This window comes from Dermacentor albipictus, chromosome 6 (assembly GCF_038994185.2).
Source record: "Dermacentor albipictus isolate Rhodes 1998 colony chromosome 6, USDA_Dalb.pri_finalv2, whole genome shotgun sequence".
Lineage (NCBI taxonomy): Eukaryota > Metazoa > Arthropoda > Arachnida > Ixodida > Ixodidae > Dermacentor > Dermacentor albipictus.
Window position 1 is genome coordinate 23,993,453 of NC_091826.1, and position 26,638 is coordinate 24,020,090.

At 50.4% G+C, this 26,638-nt stretch overlaps 1 protein-coding gene across 4 annotated transcripts in view; it reads left to right on the plus strand.

The window, feature by feature from the left end:
• The first annotated feature begins 732 nt into the window (after positions 1 to 732).
• Positions 733 to 26,638, plus strand: part of LOC135896502 (putative receptor-type tyrosine-protein phosphatase mosPTP-1) — a 251,298-nt gene continuing 225,392 nt past the window's right edge. For 2 of the 4 annotated variants that reach the window (XM_065424920.1, XM_065424922.1), the window contains exon 1: positions 24,036 to 25,355. In XM_065424920.1, the coding sequence (XP_065280992.1) occupies positions 25,196 to 25,355 (160 nt within the window). In that variant the 5' untranslated portion in view covers positions 24,036 to 25,195. Of the gene's footprint in view, positions 2,544 to 24,035; positions 25,356 to 26,638 lie in introns of those variants that run through there. The other 2 variants (XM_065424921.1, XM_065424923.1) reach the window with 2 other exon arrangements.

Sequence of the window (26,638 nt, forward strand, 5' to 3'; positions counted from 1 at the left end):
CTTACGAGACGTGAATTCAGTCGCGAGCAGACGTTTGTTGTCGACAGATGGCGCAACGCGACAAAAGACCAGCGTCCGTGGGCGTTTAGTTTCAGTTCGCCGCCACCTGCCCCACCGGCCGCGCTGCTGCAGCTGCGCGGTAGTGCGGTTCTCGAATGCGGAGATTTTATTGCTTAGCTTCTCTTAGTCGGTGGTTGCAACGTGCATGCAACCATGCAAGCCTTCAACCAGCAAAAGCATAGCCTTTGAGATCAGAGTTTTTAATCCAGAGGGCGCCACCTTATCAGGCGTGAATTCAGTCGCGAGCAGACGTTTCTTGTCGACAGATGGCGCAACGCGACAAAAGACCGGCATCTGTGGGCGTTTAGTTTCGGTTCTCCACCACCTGCCCCGCCGGCCGCGCTGCTGCAGCCGCGCGGTACTGCGGTTCTCGAATGCGGAGATTTTCTTGCCTAGCTTCTCTCAGTCGGTGGTTGCAACGTGCATGCAGCCATGCATGCCTTCAACCAGCATAAGCATAGCCTTTAAGATCCGCATTTTCAATCCAGAGGGCGCCACCTCACGAGGCGTGAATTCCGTCGCGAGCAGACGTTTGTTGTCGACAGATGGCGCAACGCGACAAAAGACCGGCATTCGTGGGCGTTTAGTTTCGGTTCTCCACCACCTGCCCCGCCGGCCGCGCTGCTGCAGCCGCGCGGTAGTGCGGTTCTCGAATGCGGAGATTATCTTGCCTCGCTTCTCTCAGTCGGTGGTTGCGCGCCGCTCCGCTCGCAACTCCGCGGGCTTGCCTTGGTGCGCGAGGTTTTGCTCTTCGCGGCGGTGTTTTTGTTAATTTTTTCCTTATGTGGGTGCGCGGACTAGGGGTCGCCTGCTGAGGCCCAAACCTCGACCCCCAACGAGCTTCTTGTGCTTTTCTTTTTTTGTTTTGTTTCGTCGCTTCTGTTTCTGTGTCGCGCGCCTGAGTTTCTTCTCTTTTTTTTTCGGATTACTTTGCTTTCCTCCGCGTGTCCTTCGACGCTGAGGAGAAGGATCAGCTGTCATCTTCTCTGACGTCTGCAGAGGAAGGATATATGGAAGCGCAGTTTCTCCGCATCCCTATCGGCCAAGTTGTGAGTTGTTGAAGCTATTGCTACGCTGGATTCTATTGGCTCGCGATCTGAGCTTAGGTTTTCGTTTTTCATGTTTCCCCTTAGTGCAATTATTTAACGCAAATTTACTGTACGTATTATCTTATTTTGCAAGCTATTGTTTTCTCTCTTGATCCTCTCGGAACGAGCTACCAATATTTATTAATTTAAGGTTACGCGATCCGGGTGCTTCCAGTTCCCTGAGGTTACGACCGAGTGTCTTCACAGATCGTGTTTGCTATACGGGCGCGGCTTCTTTCCTTATCGAAGCGTTATCGCTCGACATTGTCTGCTTTTTCAGCCTATCTCTGACCCGTTCAGCTTCTTGCGTGTAGTTTATTGCCGCCGTTAGCTCTGGAAGCGCGGACACATTCCAAGTCGCTGATACAGCGGAAGCACTTCTTAACGAACCTCCGCGCGTAGCAGTGACCTTCCTGCGCACTTAAGCGGCGCAGCCTAGTGGCGAAGCCGAACCTGCTTTTAGCGTCGGCCATAGCGCTGTGCGGTACTCGTTCTATATTTTATAGGGAATGCGAATAAAAAAACTAGCGATTTTTTGCATTGGATAAAGTAGATAACAGATTCCATCTGTCGCATAAGGAAGAACTTGTAGGATGAAACAAGCATAGGTGCTGAGGAAAAGAAAAACGGAAAGTGAAACGCGAAGGACGTGGTCTCGAAGCGGAGCAGACGACGCCGTTTTTAGTTTCGTCGAGGACTTCATTGCCGCGAGCAGACGACACGGTTGCGCACAACACTAGAAATCAAGGAAGGAAAATACGGAGAAATTGCTCCTCGTGAAGTGACGGTGAAAGCAAAGTAAAAAAAAAAAGCGATTGGGAAAGGCGGCTATCGGGTCGTCTTCGCCGGTGCCACTTTTTTTTTTTTTTCATCCAAGATGTCGGCCTGGCCCGGTGTTCTCGCGCGCAATGGTCGGTCGAGCCGCAGCCGGGTGCAGCTGCCGCGGCGCGGATATCGTCTGCTGGATAACGGTCACCGCCGCGGGCAGACGACGGCTCCTACCGCTGTCGTCTGCTTCGTGCCCCGCGCAGCTTCTGCGTGACGCTTTCCCCGAGTGTTGTGAGGAAGCAAAACGCCCCTTCTAAAGCCGCGTTTCGAGTGCGCGGTTGATGACAATGCGTTGCGATGGGTTTGGACCGCGGGTCCCACGAGACGATTGACGTGAAGAAGTAAAGAAGACGTCGTGCCGGTCGCTGGTGTGCGTGTGTGTGTGTGTGCGCCGTACGTGAAAAAAAAATATGCGCGTCGCCGGGAACTTGACTACTGCGAGCAGACGACTGATCAAGACCCGGATGATGACGTCCCTTGCCCGGCTTATGCTACTTCTGCTCGAAATCGTCTGCCTCTGCCTCCTAATCGCCGCTCCAGCGCATGCCGCCCCGGCCTTTGATAACGGTGAGTACACCGTCAACTCTTTTGTCGTTTTTGGTCGCCACGCTCTTGATAACTATCGTTTCGGCGTTGCCGCCGGTGCTCGTGTGAGCAGGGTATGTTGTCAAGGTCACTTGTGCGTTTTGTACGACGTTATCTTATATTTAGGGCAAGAGGGACCAGATAGATTTCGTCTGCTCATATTCGTTTCCTACCTTGCCCGCCAGCAATCATGCGTGGTTTTCGTCATAACTGCCCGTGGCAAAGTTGCCTAGACAAATTTATTGTATGCAGAAAGATACGCATCTGTGTGTGCGTATCTGTGCCGATGTTCTTTTGAAATGACTAATCACCAGCATGGGAAAAGCGGATCTATGACATCGCGTACTGCGTACAATTCATTAAGAGCAAGTTAATACGCGTTTCCGGTCAACTTGAAATGAATCATTCAGTAATACCGGGAGGTATGAGCAAGGACCCAACGTAGCACTTTGTTTTCCAGCTTGTAGTTTAGTTATTTTCCCCAGCGTATCACGTATAACGAAACATACAAGTAGTTGGGAATAAGTTTCAGATGACGAAGCAATTACATAAACTCAGACGCCTCTCTGTTCAATCCACGCGGCCGAAGAAGACGACCTCAGGTACGAACACACGGGAATATGTTATTAACTTCAACTTGTATAAATTTCCTGAGCTGGCCTTATAGAGAGCACTCCGGTCTATTTAGGGGCTTCCTAGTTATATCTGACATAAACACCCTCAGTTACAATGGAGCGGTGTTATCTTAGCGAGGTATAGCTAAAGATATTTTCAATCATAGCACGAAGGCATTACGAAGCTTGGGTTCTGTCCAGACTCGTAAAAGTTCGGTAGTCGCGGAATTACCCGGCAGCTTGAACATAGGTTTGAACATTGGTACATACATACATACATACATACATACATACATACATACATACATACATACATACATACATACATACATACATACATACATACATACATACATACATACATACATACATACATACATACATACATACATACATACATACATACATACATACATACATACATACATACATACATACATACATACATTTGAACGTCGATACAAATCCCTCAGGCGTTCCTCCTCTATGAGCCCACATTTTGCCTTCACGGGCTTTTTTTTTTTGCACAATATGTGCGCCGAAACAAATTCGCACAAGGCACCAAATCGGAGGCAGAAAGAAGTTCGTGTGGCGTTCTCCTTCGCTCCTCTCTGGACCGCTGCGGTATCTTTTACCGCGTCACGAACGGGGACCAATCACGACTGAGGAAAACGGATGACGAATTAAGAAGCGAAGGATCCAGGAAGCTACCGGATCGAACTCACGTCCCGCCTAATACGCCTAATCGACCTTCCCGATTAAACCGCACGAGTCCCTCCCTTGATGGCACTCGCGTTCCTAAATTGTCGGACCGTGATCACGACGTACGAAACCGGGTCTTGCGGGGCAGCGTCCTGGCGCACTGTGTACAGCGCCCCAGCCGGCTTCCATTGCAACTTCACCGTTTGCATCGAAGCGCTGTTTATAATTGCCTTCTGCGTAATTCGAGGTTCGGACGAAACGTGACCCATTCCTACCAAAGCAGTTATTCTTCTGTTCTTTCTTCCTTTGTTCCTTTCCTTTTTAACCTAAACGCCTGTTTCTTAATTTGATTTCGTTTTTCATTGCGTGTGTGTTTTCTTGCGCAATCATTGCAGTCACGCTTTTGTTTGACCCTTCTTTTTGCTTTCTCTTTAGTAGGGGAATTCATCCTTAGACGCCACATGTTCAGTTTACATCTAGCAGGGAATAAAATAGGAAGCCTTTTCTGTTGTTGCTGTTGTTTTCCGCTTACCGCTGCTCTACATATTCTTGTAGGGTAAGATTTCCAGTGATCGATGCGACAAAAACTTTAATGCGAGACGAAAGGCGTATGCATACGTCTCGCATTATGTGTTCGCCAGCTATCGCGTCACTACTTTTACTTTTCTTCTTCTGTCTTTTTTTCTTATTCCGCTCGTGCTTTAATTACACTGCTATAATTATTAGTTTACCCCCAATTTTACTTGGCCTCTAACGAATGCGAAAAGCGTTTAAGCCAACGATGATCCTTAAACATAATCTGTGTTTAAGGATCGGGGGACGACATTGCGTGGTACGTAGGCGACTACGATCGCAAAAAAAGAAAAGTGAAATATACGATTCTTTTCTTTCTTTCTTTATTTTTTTACAAAAGGAAATCGCGATAAAAGAAGTTACTCGTGCCGAGCTCTGCTTGAACGCTACAGCGCTATACGGCCGCGCAATATAGACACAGGTGCAGGTGACGTCCCCGTGAAGTTTCCGGTCGTTATGGGACTACGTGGCTAGTTTGCTCAGACGTTTTCGTAACTCTTTTCTTCTCTTTTTCTTTTTGCTTATTCTCTCATCGCTCTCTTTTTCTTGCCTTCTCATTTCTTTCTTTCTGTCCTCCCTTCTTCCTTTCTTTCCTTCTTTCTTTCTTTCTTTCTTTCTTCCTTTTTTTCTTCATATCTTTCCACACCGCAAGAGAATATTGCTCAACTGGCGCCTAGCTGCCCTCGTGGGTCCGCGTGTATCGCATATGTATGTATATACGTTAGACACGTCCGTGGCTCTTGAACACGTATAGGGCAGAGGCATTTCGCGCAGGGTATACATATACGGCTTTTATGCGGAGCTGGAGCGGTGGATGCTTCTAAACTGTACACTTTGAGATGTGCGCCTGTCCGTTACAGTCGCTATATACGTGACCGTTGGCGTTTCCTCGTCGACCGCGGTGTGAAAGGAAACCCTGGGCTCCCCAGCTTCAGTCAACCCTCACCGGCTGTTCGTCTTCGCACCACTCTTTTTTTCTTAGACTGAGCGTACTTTTGGTAACAGCGCAAAAAAAAGCAAACAATGACAAAAGGAAGAAAACAACACGGCGCTTTGTTGTGTCGTGCGTTTTTACTTCCTTTTGCAATTGTTTGCTTTTGTTGTTGTTGTTGTTGTTGTTGCGCTGTTGCCAAAAGTGCGTTGAATCCTAAGCAACTCGCCCACCTTGCTATCTTGCGCCAGCATACTTTTTTTAGACTTTGCCTGCACCCTCTCGGCAAGGTGTCTGACCCGCTGATAACACGCGAACACAAACACATCCACGATCGGTCGCAGAAAGATAACGAAACCGAAGCCCCCAACATTCCCTTCTTTGCAAATCCTTCCTATTCGAAAGCAGCCATCTCCGGCGACGACGACTGCCGCTGATATGAATCCCAGGAAAGAAAGAAAAAAAAAGGAGCGAGAAGGAAACAAAGAATAAACGGGTTTTCAAGAAAGCAAAAGGCGTCGCTTAGCTCTCTTTATTTTTATTGCTGTTGTTATTATTATTATTTCTGGTACCACGAGGAGGGGAATGTAGGAAGACGATGTCGATGCCACTTGCGACGTGGAGGAAAGAAGTCGATTGCAATCAGACAGAGACGGCGCGCCGGAATGTGCATGCACGGTGTAGTTTTTCTTTCTTGGGTTCGCTCTGTTCTCCGATGTGCTCCGATCTCCTCAGGTTATCTCTTTCTGTGAATCATGGCGTCGGACACATACACCTGTCACTACTCGCGTCACGCCATTATCAGCAACACACTTTCCTCTCTCTCTCTCTCTCTCTCTCTCTCTATATATATATATATATATATATATATATATATATATATATATACGCAGGAAAGAGACGACGAACTTTTTGGAAGACTTCTTTCCTGCGTATGTTACGTCGGGTCCTGCGTGCTGAACTTTGAAGAAAACCCCTATATATATATATATATATATATATATATATATATATATGAGGGAACTTGTGTGGCCGGCCAATCCTTGATAAAATGCCGGAGGCGTTCCGCTGTGGACAGACAGTTTGTCGAGCGTGCAGCATGTGAGCTCTGTGTAATTATAAAGTGCCGTCCGTTCGAAACCCCGTGGAAAAAAATAAGGAAGCGTTCCTTTCGGTTCCGCGTTGGTTGAAAGTGGCGGCGGCGTTGCTGTGAGCACCGTCGCATCGTATACGAGCCGGCATGCTGACTCCGCCACCGCTGTTTCTACTGGCAGCCCACATTAAATTCAAATCGTATAGCGTGACGCTGCAATTGTACGAACGCGGCGTGAAAAGCAGGCGAGTAACAACTACACACGTTCACTGTCGGAGCTCCATCGATCACACTCTTGGAAGCTACCCTCCAGTGTCGTCTGTATTTTTTTTTTTCGAGATGGGGGGCGCGGGTGTGTCCCAAAGCTATAAATGACCATGACATGCCTCCATACCGAAGAGCCCCGAACTTATTTTGGTCACGTGGGGGTTATCATGCACCAAGGCATCATTGTTCGCGTGTGTCTGTCTGTGCGTACGTCTCTTACCGTGCGGGGAGTCGAACCTGCGAGCCCCCGATCTAAGCAGCATCAGCAGCAACCACCTCAACGACTTTTAGATAAGGGCACACAGGCTTTAAGGTAAGGGTATGCGCAGGTCGTCCGTGTCTCCGAATTTATAACCACCGTTGGAACTGGAGCATTCAACAGGGGCTGTTTTTCTTTTTGCTTGCTTCTTTTTTAAATTCTAAATGCACATTTGATCATTTTTTCGTTGGAATCTGATGTGGACTCGGCGCTAATTCAGAAGAGGCCAGAGCTGTAGACACAACAAGCGCTGGGCATCTATAAGGGGTCAATTCACGAAGTTTTTTTCGTTCGTAAAGCTTTTCGTTCGTAAGTGCTTTAATAGCTCCCGACCAGCCGCCATAGCTAATACGTCCAGCATCGGGATTGGCTGAACTTTCCTCTCACGAACCTGGATTCCGGTTATGGAGTGTTTCTCTTTTTCTTTGTTTTTTTAATACTGGCCCTAGCTCTACCTGCGTCTGCTGTGCCACCTAGCTCTGAATCCACTAACATATGTGCATTCTTAAGCAACGACTCGCCAACTACGCTGCGTGTTTTCGTTAACAAGTTCATCTCTTGCAGCTAAGACCCGCGTCCGACGTAGTTGCAAGCCGTCGTTCGGTGTAACCAGCGCGCGAGATCCCAGCGCTCTTTCGAGGAGACCGCGTGGGCAGCGTAAAGAGCTGGGTCTGTGACAGCCCCTGTCCCTATCTTTCTTTCTTTCTTTCTTTCTTGCTTCCTTCGTACGTGCTGCACGGTTAGCAGCCCACGCTAAAAGGGCGCGTCGGCAAGCGGTCCGCCCCATCGCGTATAAGCCCTCTGTCACGCGGGCGCACACGCCCCAGAGGCCGCGATAGTAGCGTGCAGCTAGCAAGGCGGAGTCTGGTCTCCGAAGAGCGATGTCTCATACAGGCTGCGTACAATGACGGCCCCACGACGGCTATACTTCGGCTGTGTTTGGGCCACAGGCTGCACGGTATTTGAAAAAAAAAGAAAAAAATGTTGGTGATGCCGATGAGGAGTGTGTCGAAGGCCTACATGTCCCTTGTCCCTTGTTCCTTGTCCCTTGTTTTTGTGCGGTTACCTGATGCATTCCAATAACGACCACCAACTAGCCCGCTTATCCCTGCTAAATATGCTATATATACGGAAGGGGATGGTATAAAAAAACTGTAAAAGTATATTTCTTCCGACAGTTGTGTCAGACCGGAGCGTAAGCCTGAGCGGTGTCGTAGAAGTTTACTTGTACCTGACGGTTCAGCTTACTTTGTAATTAACTAGTACGGCAGCAGCCTACCTTTTAGGTTCTGAAGCAGCTCGGTAAAGCACGGCCAATGTTGGCCCAACATTGAATCATATCGTATTCGCCATTGGTACATGTTGACCCCTGCATTACATCTAAATTGGCCCTTCTTGTAATACTATTTGTGTTCAGTGCTTGCCATGCTATAGAATTTTTTCGAGTCATTTCTTCTAAGCACCGGGACACAGAGAAAGGTTTCGAAGGAAGTCATCCGCTCCTGGGCACTCGGGCAATGGGTCACAACTTTGGACGCCGTCAAATTAAGCCATCGCGTCGTGTTCACAATCGTGTCAGTTCTGATTGTCTCTCACAGGCCTGCTATATACGCCCTCCTCTGACTAGCTCAAAAATGCCAAAGATGGCCGAATTCGACAACATATATGACGGAACTCCACACTGTCCCGAATTGCACCCACCGCCTAATTCGCCCACGTTGGCTCTTTGGGCCAATCAGAGAGGATTGAGTATAACTGCCAACCATTGAGTCAAACAGAAAAGCTGACGAAGATCGCGTATTGCGCGATACGGCGGGGATGTTACAGGGCGCAGGACGTGAGACGTCAGAGAGCCGAGTTTCAGGGGCCGAATTCAGAAAGCTTTTCGATCGTAAGTGCGGCCCTTCCATTGACCGCGGCCGCCTTTGTTAATTATATATGTCTAACATCAGGCTTGGCTGGAAGCAAATATCTTGGGAGCCTGGCCCCACAGTTCATTAGCGCAGACTTCCACTACCTTCCTTCCACTTCTTCCACTACCTGAAGTCAACAGACTTGAGTGCCCGACTATAGACATCTTGCACCTAACTTAGTGCATGTGAAAGGGCGGTACAGATTCAGGTTTTCTCTCTCTCTCTTTCACTCCCCATTCCCCTCCCCACGTGTAGGGTAGCAAACCAGCCTCAGTCTTGTTAACCTCTCTGCCTTTCCCTCTTCTCTCTCTCTCTCTCTTTCTCTCGGTTGGAATTTGCTCTTGCGAGCGATTGAATCGTAAGAGCTTCTTTGTGCATAGCGGCCTGCAGGTGTTCAGAGCGAGGCGGCGCGTCTACTCGCCTCGCGCGTATAGCCAGCCCCGAATACTGCACGGAAATTTCGAGCCGTCGAGTTATATACGTATCCGTGCGTCACGCTCTCTCTTTTCCGGCGCTCGAGCTTTCCCTCGCGCGGTCGCCCGCGTCTACGCTTTCGGTGCCTCGACCCCCCCCCCCTCCCCCTCCCGCTGCAGGATGTCGCCTATACGGTACGCCATAGCGCTCGCATACACCGCGCTGTCCGGCGCGTATGAGGCGACGCGACCCACCTCGTGGGCGGCGGTGTTACGGCAAGGCGTTGTCGTCCTTCCCGCTGATGCGAGCGCTGAAGCGGCGAGTCCACGTGCGCCGACTGCTACGTGTGGGCTTTGCAGATATTGCGCCGCCGTTTTGAAGTACATGTAGTGCATACTCGCCCGTATGGAGAGAGAGGGGGAGAGGGAGAGAGAGAAGGGAGTGTCAGTGACTTTCGGAACGATCCTATACTCCAAAGCACCAACGGTTAATGGTGCGCGATCGTGTGTGTGTGGATATGTGAGATGGAGCGCACAATCAAGCGATGAAACGAAATACGATAGGCGGTTACGTTAAATGGACAGCAAACAAACAAATAATTTTAAATGTAATAGTAAAGTAAAAAAAATGGGACATGGAACTTTGAGCTCTCTATATTCTACATTAGTAATCCACATTTCACGAAAACATAGCTTTAAAAGCATATACGTGCACGATAAGTATGAACTAGTTTAGCGTACCCCCCTCGTAATCGTAGCTGTCCCACCTGCGTTCTCTCATAGAAGTTGGCTCCTATCAGACACCCAGAGATAAGAAAGGCAGCGGCGTTGATCATAAAGCGAATGAGGATAGCCGATATCCTAGTTGAAATTACAAGAACTGGAGTTGGGCAACGCATAAAGTGGATAACTATCGAGGTTAATAGAGATACAGAATGGGCGCCAAGAGAAGGGAAACGCATTAGAATACGGCAGTGAGTTAGATGGTGGGATAACATAAGGAAATTCATTGGCGTATATACAGGGTGTCCCAACTATCATTCACCAAGATTTAAAAATATGCACATGCCACGCAGCTGGACGGAACCAAGTGAATGTTATTTGCCGTCGCTTGGAGATACTCAGATTGCTTTCTGCATTCCGCCTAAATACGTAATTAGTATCAGTTAATTAATGTACTTGTCACATATTGTAATTAAACTATCAGAAAATTGTAGAGCAACACGAAAAAACTCCCGATACAGCCTTCTGTCGCTCAATATGTGCTACATAAAAGTGTTTTTTTCAGAGCGTGAAATAATCCCGCGAACACACGCTGAATCGCCGCTCGACTGGCCCGCTTCTTGCACGTTTAATTTCTCCGCGGCTCTTACACGCATATGTCTCATCTGCGCGGTTTCTCGCGGAAGCCATCTCCTGTCAGACACCTCGCGAGTCCGAAACAGTTGCTCAAAACCACAAAACAATAGAGACGACCGCGGTAAGGAGCAGCAGCAGGTGGGTATAGAGGCTCTAAAATATACGTGAGCGGAATGGAAAGACCGGGAATATAATGGAGATAACAAAACGACCGCGTGGGGAGACAGTATAGTCGATGAAGGCTCGCGATAAGCCCACGCACTGCGCTATACAGTGGGCGGCAAAGAGCCGTCGAGGCAGGACAACCGCGCGCATTCCTTCGTGACCAGCGCTCGCCGGAAATGGATGGAAGGAAGGATGGATGGATGTTATGAGCGTCCCCTTTGGAACGGGGCGGTGGCTTGCGCCACCAAGCTCTTGCTACTATGCTGTCTAATATCCTACCTAGGTTAACCAATGAAAAAAAAAAAACACTATGAACTACCACGTCCAAATTTTCTGATACCCTATTGCGAACTGTGCTTTTGTACGTCTCCGTCCTTTGTCGCTTCCCTACTTTTCTTCCACCAATCCTCCAATCGCCTCTTACTGATGTCTATTGCGGACCTGTTTATTTACCACTGCTCCCGCTGAACCCAAGGGCTTCAAGGAGGCCAGTGGTGCCAGTGGTGGAAACTGTCAAGGAGGCCAGTGGTGGAAACTGTCCTCGAAGAAGCGGCACCACCGCACAGAAGCGGCGGTCTTCCAGCAGCCGACGCCCTCTAGTCGGGCCTTTGTGTGTGTGTGGGGGGGGGGGGGGTGGAGGGGGCGAAGCCGGGGCCGATGCATTTGGAAGAGAAGAAACGGAGGTCGTTGGTGGGGGGGACGCCACATTTGGCAGTTGTTGGCAAGTTGTTGGCTCCCGGCGCGCGCTGCATAAGCGCCAGCGAGAACGCGAACGAGTCTCAATTGCCCCGCTTGCCCGTTCTCTCTCTCTCTCTCGACTCATTTCCGTTGTGTCTTCGTCCAAACGCCCCCTCGCCGCTCTCGCGGGATACGACGGAGATGCGAGAATCGAACGAGGCTGACGGCAAGTGACCATTTTAACGAGTGTTGTTCGCTGTCTCGGAAAGTGTGGTTCGTTAGGTATGCAAACGAGACTGCAGACAGTCGCGGGAAGTTATAGCGAGTCGAATTCACGAACGGTGGGAGCCAACGTTTCGGCGAGCGGACTTGATTTCTCCCTCCTGGCGAATATATTTACGCCCTCGCTGAAACGTGGGTACTGTGAGAAGCATTTATTTGTTTTCCCCACTGTTAATAAGTTCACTGTACTCTGTTTCACACGAAGCCTAGCGAAACTTCTCTCACTGGTCGCACGCGCGACCAAAACATAGTGCGTCACAATTGAATGAAATGTATAAGTGTGCGTCTATATAATTCGGATGTAACAATGTCTAACACTTTTCTGTCGCAAATTAGCACGTAACGATTACGCGGAAGGCGCCGCAGGTCTCAATCCAACTACCAACGATCGAGCGTAGTGACACATTTCTGTGACCGGCGGCCGCAGCACACCGCTTGCGTTCGCGGCAAAAACATAGTACGCCACATATTGGGAGCACGAAGATATGCAGATAATAGGTGATTTGACTTAAATGAAGGTCCGCAAATTGTAATTGTAGCTTGTGCAGTATTTATCGCGCAGAAAGCGTAGCAGGTAAAGAACTGCTGACAAACGTGCGGAAGTGAGTGTTCCACGACCGCACTACTTGCGTGGGTTCCGCCGCGTTGCGTGCCATTTGTAAATCGGAGTTATAGCAGTGTGTTCTACTCGTTTCTGTTAGCTCTCTCCTTGTGCATAGGCCCATCTGCCAAGTTCGTGGCGTAAAACCAGAATGTCTCGTCATTAAGCCATCCAGAGCCTAGTTATCAGATAAAGTCCTCCTCCCCACGAGTCAGTACCACAGTTGGCTTCCCCTATCATTTCCTTGGACTCATTGTCCGTTGGCCTCACGCGATTCTTACAACACGTGATTCTCGGCCACTCCTCCACGTTGTGCATGTGCCATCGAGAACCCCGCACCCGAACAGTTTGGAGGCCGTGCTGTCCAGCTCGCACCCGCGTGACCAGCGCAAACTGGTGCGGTGGTGATGGTCCTGGGAGACTTCTCAGGCCGCAGGAAGCCTGGACTAAGGACAACCCCCCCCCCCCCTTGTCTCCCCCCGTTCTGATGGCAGAAGCTGGAAGAACAAAGCCAGCTTTCGTTCTCTCTCTCTCTCTCTCTCTCTCTCTCTCTCTCTCTCTCTCTCTCTCTCTCTCTCTCTCTCTCTCTCTATCTATCTCTCCCTCTCTCTCTCTATCTATCTGTCTACATCTATCTATCTATCTATCTATCTATCTATCTATCTATCTATCTATCTATCTCTCTCTCTCTCTCTCTCTCTCTCTCATTTTATCGTTGAATAAAGTTTGTTCCTCCCACTTCTCTGGGCAAACGCAAATCAAGTCTGCACGACAGGCCGAAAGCCGCGGCTGTCACTCGCAAAGCCCGGGCGTTCATCTCTCCTCGGATCAACTCCGGGCGCATCGCCGCGTCCCCCGGAAGGCGTTGCGCGACGACAAACAATGCCCACGAGCCCGGCTCGTAAAACGTGAACACCGCGTCCTCTCCGCGCAAGTCGTTGACGCCTTCTTGGTTGCCGTAACGCGGTCATGGCTCCATCTTCTCGAGAAGGACGCTCGGCTCACGTCAAGGCCGAGCTACCGCCGCACTCGCTCGCCGTACGGCTAGGTCCTTCGTATTGTTCCGCGTGTGACCACTTAATTCGAAACCGCTCGTACTGGTGTGCTCCCTCGTATTCTTTTCTGCAGTGATCCCTTCTCCCCGGATTGCTTGGCGCGAGAATTGATATGCGGTTCCGTTTTCCTTGTGGTCGGCGATAATGGATGCCTTGGAGAGGCAAATCAGTCACTGCTGTAATCAGCCTTCGGAGGAGTTTCGGGGAGGGGGGTATCTGCGTCTTTTGAGACGCGTGAAATTGCCGAGGCATGGCCGGTGACCCCGTGTGCGCTGCTTTTGTTTGCGAGCGTTGAATATAAATAAGCCTATTGTTTCCATTATCTGAAAGAACATGGAACTTTCACGATATGTATTTATGTTACGAGGTCAAATCTATGGTTAATCGGATTAGACGAGTTTAGACGCAAAGATATGCAACTGCACTAGCGAAAATTTTATTTTTCCCCCTGATTCATGAAACACAAGGGTCGTTGTCACTGAGTGTTGCTTTGAGGAGAGCAGTAATGAGTTTCACAAGATTGTAAGACGCCGAAGCACTTTAAGTTGTTTACTCCAGCAGATGAATATTCAGATTATTAAGCTTGTTACTTCAATGCTTTCGGAAATATCTTCTCCCTATAACCGTTTACTGCGTTGACTGCTCTTGCCGATTCGGGCACTGTGCATTCATTAACTGTCTCTGTGCATACCTAAAGCCACAAGAGCAGCTGCTGCAGTTTCTGAAGTCAGCCGGACTGAGTGACCCTCGGTGAGGAAGTCAGGATTATTACGGTTCTCGCGAGTCTGCATAATGTTTAAACTATGTCCTATATCATCCTCTTCGTCTACTTTTTTTTTTACACTTTCCTTTTTGCCTATTGAGGAGTAGCAAAACGGAATCAGTCCTCGGTTAACCTCCACGCCCTTGCTTTATCTCGGTCACTTTCAGAACAATAGCCAATTTAACCCTGTAACCATGAAAACATACATACATACATACATACATACATACATACATACATACATACATACATACATACATACATACATACATACATACATACATACATACATACATACATACATACATACATACATACATACATACATACATACATACATACATACATACATACATACATACTATTACGGACATCCCACCGCTGCCACCAGTGTTACGAACTTCCAACCGGTGCCACCAGTGTTACGACATCCAACCGGTGCCGCCAGTGTTACGAACTTGCACCGCTGCACCACGATAACGGCTTTGTGGTCCCGTAGCGCTCGTCACCCGTTTCGTGACAGAGCGTTGGTAGCGAAGACTCCGAGCCTGGCGTCGATGAGAAATACAAAAGGGACTTTATACATTATATACAGGTTATCATACAGGACATGAACGGATCGGCACTGGGGCCGAGAGCTCACACAAACGCGACTGTTCTCGCACGACGGCGTCCGGCGAAAACGCGTGACACATCTCACCCCAGTCGGGAGCGACCCTCTCTCCAGGTGGGGTCAGCGGATCCCGTTTTCGAGCGGCGTGTTGCTGCTTTTATAATCCCCGAGGCCCATTGTCACTCAAACGGCCCAATACAAAGTCAGCACACGACGGTCGTCCGAGGGGTCCAACCAGCGACCGCGCTGGCCACCCGGTTCAAAGTTCGCGCGCGCGGTGACCTCCAGGCAAGGGAGGTGCGGCGCCGGGCTGTCGGGCACACGCGGGCACGTCTAAACACGCTGCTTCGCCGAGGCTTCTCCTGCACGAAGGCGCAGCCTCTTGACTTGTGAAGGGAGAATTGTGGCGCTCGCAGGATAGATTCTGCATCTTCCAGATTCGGGATCCGGGCTTGTGGTAATGGCACAACAGCATCCCCGCCCTCAGATAAGGCGCCGGGAAGACGAGCTGCCTCCACGTGGCTCGGATGCCAGGCGCGCACGTTCGTCAGGCTCGTCCAAGTTCACGTCCAGTGTCGGGACGCCAGGTAACCTCACGTGCCCAGGTCCGACTCGCCAGGACAGGAGCTCTGCTCACCACGTCGTCGCCAAGGCACCTTGACCAGCTCCGCTCGGGTCGTTCCTAAGACCTTGCTTCTCGCCACTGGTCCCGCTTGGTCGTTCTGCAGCTTGCAAAACCGACCGGCAAAAGGCAACACCCAACACGAACAAGTGCCCTCTGTCTCCCGTCAAACACCAGACAAGGCCATAATTCAAATCAACCTAACTAAATTGTTTTCCCCTTTTTTTCTCCCGCTGCAACAAGAGGCAGGTGTACGATCTAGCACACAAGGCTTAAACAATCAGTTTTCAAATCAACAACACATCAAAATAGAAACAATTATTAATCAGCAATAATAATTACAAATAGAATGGTCCCCTTGAAATCGCTTTGGACCGAAAACATACTTCTGAGGAAGCAAATGAGGTCATTCATTTTTCCCGGCGATATTTTCGCGGAATCCGAAGCTGCTTATATTTGCGACCCTGCTTATCCGTGTAGCGGCGGTACGATAAGCCAGATTCCTTGCCAAATGAAACCCCCTTTTTTTTCACTCCCCGTTTGACGCTCTTCCTCAGATCGGCTAGTGAACAATCTTCCTGTTGCTCGCGAATCCGAGTTTCCCTTTCAACTGCAGCCGGCTCCTGCCAGCTGGCGGAAACCGGAGCGAGTGTGGAGCCCGCGTCGCCTAATTGCGGCGTCGAGTCCATATCGCGGCTAGCACTGCACGCGTCACTCCCACTCACTTCCAGGACCCGCTCGTCTAGGCCAGCCTCCGAGCTCTGCCTCTCCCGTGACTGCTCGCCACTCAAGTTACCGTGATCGGTCCGTGTGCCGCACCGCCTTTCGCTCACCGACGCTAAGTCAAGTTCCCTCGACAGCGGGCGCGCTTTGGATCGCGTGGGGGCCATGTACGCCACGTCGGCAAAGAATGATTTGCCCTGATCCCTCAGCAGCTGCTCCGAGCTATTTGAGAAGAGGTAGGAAAATTGCTCCGGGAGGGCGGCTGACACAGCGGCTTCGGCGTTAAGTTTCCCAAACTCTCCTTCAATGATAACCGTTGCGATCGGTAAACAGACACTCTCCTTCTCGGCCACTTGCCGTATCCTAACGCACTCTCCCGTAAAATCACTCGAGGAGACGAAAGACGGGTGAACAACGTCCATAGTTGCTGCAGAGTCCCGCAGTGCTCGGCACTTCTTGCCGTTTACCTTAATTTCCTGCACATAGGGCTCCAATAGACGTATGTTCTTGTGAGTTTCCTGTATCGTCGCAAAAGCAATTCTCTCTGGGCAGCTTGCAGCGATGTGCCCTTGCTTTTTGCAATTGTAGCAGGTTAACGGTTTCCGTTTTTCAAAAGAACGCGTCATTTCGTTTCGCTGTTTCGGACCATCGTCATCATTCTGAGATGCATTCTGTCCTTCCCTTACAGTTTCTTTGGTAAGGGATTCGTCGTCCCGAAACTCGCGACGCGTGATTTCCTTCCGTTCGTCGGGCTTCCCGTAAAACCCATCTCTTCTATCTGCTTTTTCTACACGCACTGCCTTGCTGTGCAAGCTGCGGCGGGTGTAATACTCTTCCGCTAACTCTGCTGCCTTGTTTAGCTTAACCTCCTTTAGCCTATCTTGCAGCCAGAGCCGGACATCCTCATCAATGCAACGGTAGAACTGCTCCAACGCGATGCATTCGACAATTTTGTCGCGGTCGTCGTAAACCTCTTCGCCCTTCAGCCATTCCACCAAGTCGGCTTTTAGACGAAACGCGAAGTCAACATTCGACTCCTTACCCTTTTTTGCATACCGGAACCTCTGCCGGAAAGCTTCGGGCGACAATTTGTACTTCCGCAGTAGCGCTTCCTTCACATCACTGTAGCTCTCAAACGCCTCTTTCGATAAGCAAGTTATTACGTCTGATGCCTCCCCAGGAAGCAACGCTAACAGATTCTGTGCCCAAAGGGATCGCTCAATGCTATTCCGTTCGCAGACGTGCTCAAATTTCACGAGGTATTTGGCCATATCCTCTCCGACGACAAAGGGTGGAAGTTGATCGCGTATTCTTGGAACATTAGAAGTGAGACTAGGCGCTGGCGAGCTATTTCGGGTCTCCAACTCTTTCATTTTAAGCTCGTGCTCACGAATCTCTCTCCTTTCCTCCTTTTCCTCCTCGCGACGTTGCTGTTCTCTCCTTTCCTCTTCGCGACGTTCCTGTTCTCTCCTTTCCTCCCTTTCCCGACGTTCCTTGATATCCGCCCAGGCCTCAGCGGCTTCCTCAGCCGTTACGTCCCCAGTCCTCATGACCTCAAGGATCGCATTCTTTCTTTTGGTTGAGCCCAACTCAATGCCCAACTCCTCACAAATTTCGAGAAGTTCCTTCACCTTGTACTTCTCCATCGTTCACACTGTCCTCCTGCTGTTTACCCTTTTTGAATATACCTGCCGTACGCTACTATAACACTACTAGTAAGACATATGCAAGTATTTCACACACTGCCCTGTTTACCCCCTCAGCATCCCCTGGTTTTCAAAACACTCTTACTAGGCTTGAAACACACAAGGTTATCACAATGCAACACCAAATCCTTCCCTAAGCTACTATAACCTGTGTCAGAGAAAGTCTGGTGTTTGAGGTAAACTTCAGGCACTCACCGCGCCGAGGTAGCTGATGCCGGTCAATCCCGTAGCTGCCATCCAGTGTTACGGACATCCCACCGCTGCCACCAGTGTTACGAACTTCCAACCGGTGCCACCAGTGTTACGACATCCAACCGGTGCCGCCAGTGTTACGAACTTGCACCGCTGCACCACGATAACGGCTTTGTGGTCCCGTAGCGCTCGTCACCCGTTTCGTGACAGAGCGTTGGTAGCGAAGACTCCGAGCCTGGCGTCGATGAGAAATACAAAAGGGACTTTATACATTATATACAGGTTATCATACAGGACATGAACGGATCGGCACTGGGGCCGAGAGCTCACACAAACGCGACTGTTCTCGCACGACGGCGTCCGGCGAAAACGCGTGACACATCTCACCCCAGTCGGGAGCGACCCTCTCTCCAGGTGGGGTCAGCGGATCCCGTTTTCGAGCGGCGTGTTGCTGCTTTTATAATCCCCGAGGCCCATTGTCACTCAAACGGCCCAATACAAAGTCAGCACACGACGGTCGTCCGAGGGGTCCAACCAGCGACCGCGCTGGCCACCCGGTTCAAAGTTCGCGCGCGCGGTGACCTCCAGGCAAGGGAGGTGCGGCGCCGGGCTGTCGGGCACACGCGGGCACGTCTAAACACGCTGCTTCGCCGAGGCTTCTCCTGCACGAAGGCGCAGCCTCTTGACTTGTGAAGGGAGAATTGTGGCGCTCGCAGGATAGATTCTGCATCTTCCAGATTCGGGATCCGGGCTTGTGGTAATGGCACAACAATACATACAAGAAGTTGCATGGCATCATAACGATGTCATAGCTATATGATCGTTCTTTTGTTGTGGCAAGTCATGTACCAGGCATCGCTTTACTAGTGCGAGTGCATTCGCACCTACTTGCACCCGTGTACACGGTGTATGAAAAAGATGCAAATTGCGACCACCCCGAGGTATATCATTTTTTTTTCTTTATTCATTCGCACTTCTTTTCCAAGTCTGTTCTGTCAGGATCTCCGCTGTGGCCATTTCTACTTTCGGCTTTATGGCGTCTCATTGGGACTCAGGTCATTCACTTGCCAGTCGTTTTGTTCTTTGCGGTCGCTTTTTCCTTACTTGCGAACTCCTGCTCCAATTTGCTCCAACCTTCTTTTCTTCTTGTTGTTAGTTCTTCTTCTTCCTTTTTTTTTTCTTTTTCCCTGGTTTATTTAGGAGAACTGCATGAAACCGCGACCATTTATACACGCGCCAAGCACATTTCGCAAGAAGGCAGCCACATCTTCACTGCCGTTTTCTTCGCGTAGTCTACTCGGTTTCTTTTTCGGGCCCTCCCATCGTGAATTTGTTGTAGAGTTTAGAACTCCGATGAAGGGCCCACGACAATGACGCTTCCAACAACCGCGGAGCTCTCTTCTTACCTGTACTACGCTGCAAGAGCATTCGACAGCGCCGAGGCCTACCCACTCGTCTCTTTCTTTCCTTTCAGTTTTTCATCGTTCGCATTCACTTGTCTGTGGTCTTCTTTCTGTTTTTCTTGCCGTCATTTTTTTCTCATTTTGTTTTTCTTACCCGCCTCTGCCGTCATTTCCAAGAACATCGCCGCGCGCTGCCTACTTTCCTCGCGCCGTCCGCCAACTGCTCCATCAAACCCCCACACATGCACCGTCCAGTATAGCACACTGCTAACGAACTCGTAGAGTCGTGCCAGGAAAAAAAAAAGGCCTAAAAAAGACCGAACTATAACACCATAGAGACTCGCAAAACAAGAGGCACTCACGCTAAGAGAAAATGACATCTCCAACGAAAGGTTGAAAGAAAGAAAGAAAGAAAAGAAAGAAAGAAAGGAAGAAAAACTCGCGCTCGTTTTGTACACTTGAGTCAGACCGACCGACCGACCCCCGCTGTAGTAGCTCTCCGCGGGTTCGCTAACCGTGCGGTCGGTGATGGCGACCGAGATGCCTATCTACACCGACGTTCTTTCATCGTGCTCGGCTCGAGAAGGTATGTACCGCAGGCCCGCTGGCCCAGTGCGTGCGTTTCTCAAGAGCACGGCACGTCGCCGCCCGCGCGTTCGGGCATTGGACCAGCGCGCGTGCACTGTAGTTGCACGCCACGCCGATGGTATACACAGCAAGCGAGCAGCAAGCAGCATAGCGGCAGCACGGGGCGATGAAGGCAATGCGCCACGCCCGCGCGTGCTTGGTGCATCACTCCGCGTGCGCGCCTTGCTGCTTCTTTACGGAAGCTACTATCTCTCTCTCTCTCTCCTTCTCTCTCTCCCCGTCTCCGGCGGTGGCTACGACGGAGCTGCACGCTCACCTCCACCCCCCTCTCCCACTCCCACCTCCCCCAGCACTACGGAAGCTTCTATCTCTCTCTCTCTCTCTCTCTCTCTGCCCATCTCCGCCGCTGGCTTCGAAGGGGCTGCATGCTCACCTCCACCCCCCCCCCCCCCGCACTCCATCGCTATAGTCATCACCGCGTGTGCGTTCATTGTTAGACGTGCTCGGCCAAGCACGACGGACTCGAGGTGCGGGAGGTTCGGGAAGACGAACTCGAGAAGAGACTCGGGCACTATCGGCAGCGAAGCATCACCACGAGAGAGCGTCTCTCGTGCCCGCCGAGCGGTGGCGCTGTTTGCCGCCCCGCGCGCACACGTGATCGGGAGTTTCGGAAGCGTGGCGGTGGTTCGCTTTTTTTTTGTTTGTCGCAGTTATTGCTTCGCTTCCCCCCTGTTCTGGCGTTTTTTTTTTTTTTGGAGAGTCTTCATTTCGCGGTTCGTGGCGCAACACCGAAAATGTCGAACTTCCTGCAGAGACTGTTCTACGGGGCTTACGGGAATTGCGGATCTGACGAAGTTCAGTGTTGAAGCTCCTCTGCACAGCAGGTGTCGATCCTGTTTATTGCCCACCACTGCGTGCTTCGACTTCCATTTAAAAAAAAATACTAATTGCTTACCTCAATCAGGCGATGAAATCCTATAGCAAATTGAGAATGACCATGCGTCATTGAGACTGTCCAATGACCAATGGTTCAATGACCATGCAGTCATTGAGACTGCATGGTCATTCATGAATGACTGTTGAGAATGACCATGCGTCATTCTCAACAGTTTTCTCCGTCCAATGAATGAATGAATGAAGCCTTTATTTGCGGAAAGGACAGCACGATGCCCGATAAAGTAAGTTGTGCTCAGTAGAAGCAGTGCTGGACAAACTACTCTCAGTATCACTACGCACAGAAGCCACTGGGAAAGCCAGCCCTTACTATATAGGCTCTAGCGTTGGATCGCTTCATGGCCAGCGCATACACCACTTCTCGTTTACTTTAAATAACTGCTTTTCACTGCTAATTACCGCAACAACCTTGCTAAAGAACCAAAGCAACTGGTCTACCTACCTATAGCCTTCTATCTCATGGCAGAAGTGCCATCAACGATGATAAGATAGAAGTTTTGAGATCTCAGTCTCTTTTAAATCCTTCTTATCGCACTTCTTTCGCACGAGCTAGCGCAGCTACGTTAACGCGGGTATAGAACATCGAATAGTTCATATTCTCTCTCTCTCTCTCTCTCTCTGTGCGTCATGTGAGTTCTCGCAGCATGCCAATGTACAGTGTGGTCCACATTTAAAGGGAACACGCCAATGTATACGGGTCTCGTATGTCGGCAATCCAGCTGCAGATGCCGGCTGAAGATGTATGTCAATGCACTGCACGTGGACGTAAGGAGGTGTTAAGGCTACCAGCCGCAAGTCGGGTGCACCCGCCAAAGCCGAGCGCTTTGTCAGAGGAAAACATTCGCACGTACTCTAATGTGACCCCTTTCAAGACAAAGGACGCATTTGTGCTCAGAATGCACAAGAACGTCGTAGGCCAGTGTCACGCTCTGTTTTTCGGGAACATTCGTAACCCCCTACCTCGCAATAAAAAGAAAAGAAAGAAAGAACAAACACGCAACATTCCGTACAGCAACATTTCGCCGCGTCCTTCCCTCTGCTTTCAATCTTCTCCGCTCTGAAACGTTCCTCCTCCATCGGGCGTATCATTCCTGATCTTCTAGGGCTTATACGCACCCTCGAGCATCAAGATCCGAGTGACAGTTAAGAGCGTCTCACTAAGGGCAACGGACGTACGTTCCACTTCCGACCCCTCCGCCCACTCCGTGCAACCACGCGCTCTCCATCTCCACAAAGCAGCGCCGCCGCCTCCCCAGACATGCGCTGCTCTTGATTACAATTAACGGCCTTTCCAATTACGCAACGACGAAATCCCCCCCTTACTCCGGGGCCCTTTAACTCTCACCGACTCCCTCTACGGCCAAGCCATCTTCTTTCCTGTAGGGAGGGAACGCCCAAGTGGCTCCGTAGTGGCGCCAGCGCGCTATCAGTCTCCCACGCGAAGACACTGGCTTCGTTCCCTCTGCGTGCCGTCCCAATTCATGGTTCCCCTCCTCTGTGCTATGTAAGGAATTGAAGGGGGGGTGCGGAGTGCTCCTCACACACACATAGACTCATCTTAGCTGAGCGGGACGACGACGACCCGTGAAGAGCCGCATAAAGAACAAAACCCTGCACCCCCGTCTAATGGCGTCTGTGCTGTCGTCTGCTCCTTGCTTTGTCTTCCTTGTTGAAGTCCATTTTTACTGTTGTGGACGTTCCTTTCTTTTGTTTCGCGTTTGGTATTACGTGCTAACTTGCATTTCGTACCCACTTGTTACATCTCTTCGGCGGAGAAGCTGATATCTGTAAGAAGGGAACATTATCTTCAAATTATCTTCGAAGACAGACACTCTTTTTCGCAAGGAACATGGTTTCACACTTTCAATTTGTTACGCAGATGTTACATTGCCTTCTGGCGTTAATTGTCCAATGGAAAGAAGCTCGGGTCCTGCGTATTATGGCACTACGTTAATGGTTATTTTATAAATCAATGACAAAAGAATAGGTGGATATAAGAGGTGGTGGTTACAACATCTTTTTCGAAAATTATGGTGGTGTCTCAGGGTGGCCCCTGTTGGGGGCGACTCCCTCGGCCCACGTGACGATCTTCAATTCTTCCCCGAACTCGGTGGCAGTTCTAATATAAGAGAACGACCATCTAAAGACGGTCGATCGCCATTAAATGCTACTCAATAAGCCTACAAATGAATGCCGTTATGGTGGAATGTTTCCTCTCGTGGAGAAAAGAAACAAGTTGGGCGAAACGTAAAAGTTCCTCATGCATATGTGTACAGTCATGCCTTATTTGAGTATCGAACAAAGGTTATTCCCATGATAGGCATTTCGAACACGATTAGAGCAACACTAACGCGCCAATGTAAGGCGGAGCTGCCGATAGCACATCGCAAACGCGTTCGATGTGACTTCTCCTTAACCCTCTCAAAATTGTTATAGAAACTATAGTTGAGCTTCTGTGGATTGTGCGCTGATCTCAATGGAGTTATTGCTGAGATTGCGAATCCCCTTGCGCCATAAAACCCCTCACATCCACCGATGAATCGAAATGCATGCATGATTTTTGCAAGGTGTATGCAACTGCCTTCGCGCTTGCGCTGTAGGGAAGAAAAAGAGGCCAGCGAAAAACGCAAGGAGTCGATGACGTCATCGTCACATCCCTCACTCCGTTGCGGCGACTCTCCCCTTCTTCGTCGCACCAATTTACCCTTTCATCTCGGTCTCTCTCTCTCTCTCTCTCTTCTCGCCGCGCCGTAACTAAGTGGGAAAGGCAGAGACACCGAGCGTGCGACGTGCACAAACACGCTTGCACGAAAGAAATTTTAAAAGAAAAAAAGAAAAGAAAGCGTCACGAGATGAGGAGAGACCGTCTGGGTGGCGTGAACTCCGTGGTCCGCTATTTTTGGAGCTCCGCCACTCGTTCCCGCGGTGTGAGCCATGGCGGAGGCGAATAACCGTCGGCCCGTGACTCTTTCTTGTCTTGAAATTCGGCCAAGGGGACAGAAAAGCCCTGGGCGTCTCTGAATGCGCGCGTGTGTGAGCCCGCGGCCCGGAACCGCAGCGTCTGAGCCCAGGAGAGTGCGCAGACAGACCGTGCCCGGGGCTCCGAGGCGGAGGGCCGGCGTGTTTCTCTTGGCGAGCTGGCGGGACGGTTTGGAGGCCCACGCCCGGCGCTACATGTCCTGCAGTGTTCGTTCATGCGACGCCCCATAAGACCCCGACGACGAGCACAGGGCGGAAACCGCCTTGCTTCAAACTTGGCTTCCTGTGCCTTGGTGCGTGTGTAAGCCGGCGAACACGGGACGACCGTATACCTGAAGTCGAGGGAGAAATTACCTGTGCACGACCGTATACCTGAAGCCGAGGGAGAAATCACCTGTGTGCCCGGTTTTCAGGAACGTACGCTGTCTTCCCCCTTTGTGTGCTCAGTGTTCAGGTGGTTCCGGAGCCAGAACTTTAGACGTAACGGATTTCGTGTTCCTTGTGCCTTGATGCGTGCGTGTACCGTGAACACGTGACTGACGTATCGTCAGCTGTGGGCGATTATACCTGACGGGCCGTGTGATCGCAGAAGCGCATACCCTGTTCTTACCTTTCGCTTGTTCGGTGTTGACGTGTCTCCGGAGCCAGAACTCAATAGAGCAGTATCGGATTTCGTGTTTGCGCATTCTTGCGAAGGCGCGGTGAACTGCTACGCATCCACTGGTAACTGTGTCACGAACTTTTATCGCCCTCTCAGTGAGACAGGACTTTCGCGAGGGTGACTCACGTCGAAGATGTACGCCTCCAGAGCTTCGGGGACGGCGGTGATCGCTGACGTCGAATATTACTGCTGACCGTTCATAGTTTAGGTTAGGTTAGGCGTTAGGCGTTGCTGCCGACAGTTAGGTTCGACTGTCAGGTTCCACGACAGCGCCTCTTCGCTTTGCAGTGCAGGTTTAGGCGCACGTAGTTTACGAGATCATCCATGCGCTGAGATTCCCACGAGGATTGTTTGAGCACTTGAGCGCTCGCCGCCAGGATCGTTCGAACCGTTGTTACTCTATAGGCTCAGCGGAAGCTCTACAGCGACAAAGGCAAGGCTCCTTGCGCTTGACATTTGCGAAAGCATGACACGTTGCGCGTCTGGTGATCTGTCATCGACGGAGCCCGGCGGCAGGTGCGCGTGATGCGTTGGTGGCTCGTGGTCCGTAGTGGCCGTGGCTGTGTCTCGTGCGAGGGCCGCCGTGACTTCCTCGACATGCTGCTGGAGCTGATGCTGCTTTCCCTGGAGCGGAGCATCAAATCCGTGGCCGTGCTCGCCGCGCTGGGTTACTTCAATCAGAAAGGTAAACCGCGCGGCCGCAACACGCCTGCGTTAATTGGACTTCTTACGCGGTGCAGGTTTTGTTCTTACTTGCCCGCGACCACACCCGACGACGAATTCGCGTTTCGATTCGTATAAGCGCCGCTTGACATTGGCTAGCCGCCCTGTGCCCTGATCTTTTTGGGCTTGAGGTCCGCTTTTACGAAACCGGTTTAGTCTAAGAACTTTGTTAGCATTTGTTTGGCAACACTTTATTAATGATCGCTACCATTCTGCAACGTCCCGTAGATGTTTTGCAGCATTCTCAGTCATCGTCGTCAGCCTGATCTACTTCATTGCAGAAAAAAAAAAAGAGGTGAAAGTCTCTCACCGAGATCTCATAGTTTGTTGGTAAACTGGTGACTGTTAGCATTTCTAAGATCTTTCCGAACATCATGGCTAGACTCGTTGCTTCGTAGCGTAACAGATGACAGGTCTGCATAAAGGGAAGAGAAAAGTTGAAGGCATGGTCTGCAACAAGGTGATATAGAGAGGCACATATTCTAGCACATGCCTTCATTGCAACTAAACTGTCCACTCTTACGCTGCTACGCGCATGTCTGGCCAATGCAGCCACGATACGTTTCGCCAGCCGTAGCCGCGTCGCAACACTGGTATCCCTCCAACATTGATTGTAGTCATCATCGGCCTAATTAAGTTCACGGCTGGAGAAAATCCCTCTCGCGGAAATCTCGCATCCACTGACCGGGGAACGCACATTATGCCCTCCACTTTAGTGACCTAATCACTCGTTCTGATTATCTGCTTTCCCCGTCTGCTGTTTCCTTATCTTGGTATCCATTCTCGCATACTCAGTGAAATACTGGCTATCTGTTGTTCAACGCAGTGCATGGATTTCCCAACTCTTCTTCTCTCATCTTATATCAACTACAGCGTACCGTCAAGTCACCATTCCCTCCCCCCCTACCTCCCTAAGTTCTAGGCTACTCTGTCCAGGCCAAAGCACTCTTGCATGCGCAAGGTCCACAAAAGCCTTATTGCTCTTTTTTAAAGGCAACGGGACTGTACGAATGCTTGTTATACTGTCGGTGAACATTACTCGGCAAGTATGTTCGCACTGACTGCCTTTTTCATTTTTTCTCTCTCTCTCTCTCTTATCTTTCCTCCTTTCCGATGCACTGTAGAGTAGCGAACCTGACGAGGCCTTGGTTACCTCCCCCGCCTTGCTTCTCTCCTTGCAATAACTGACGTCAAAGAGGCAGCAGCTCTTGCAATTGAGACAAGGCTTTATCAGAAATGCGGCGG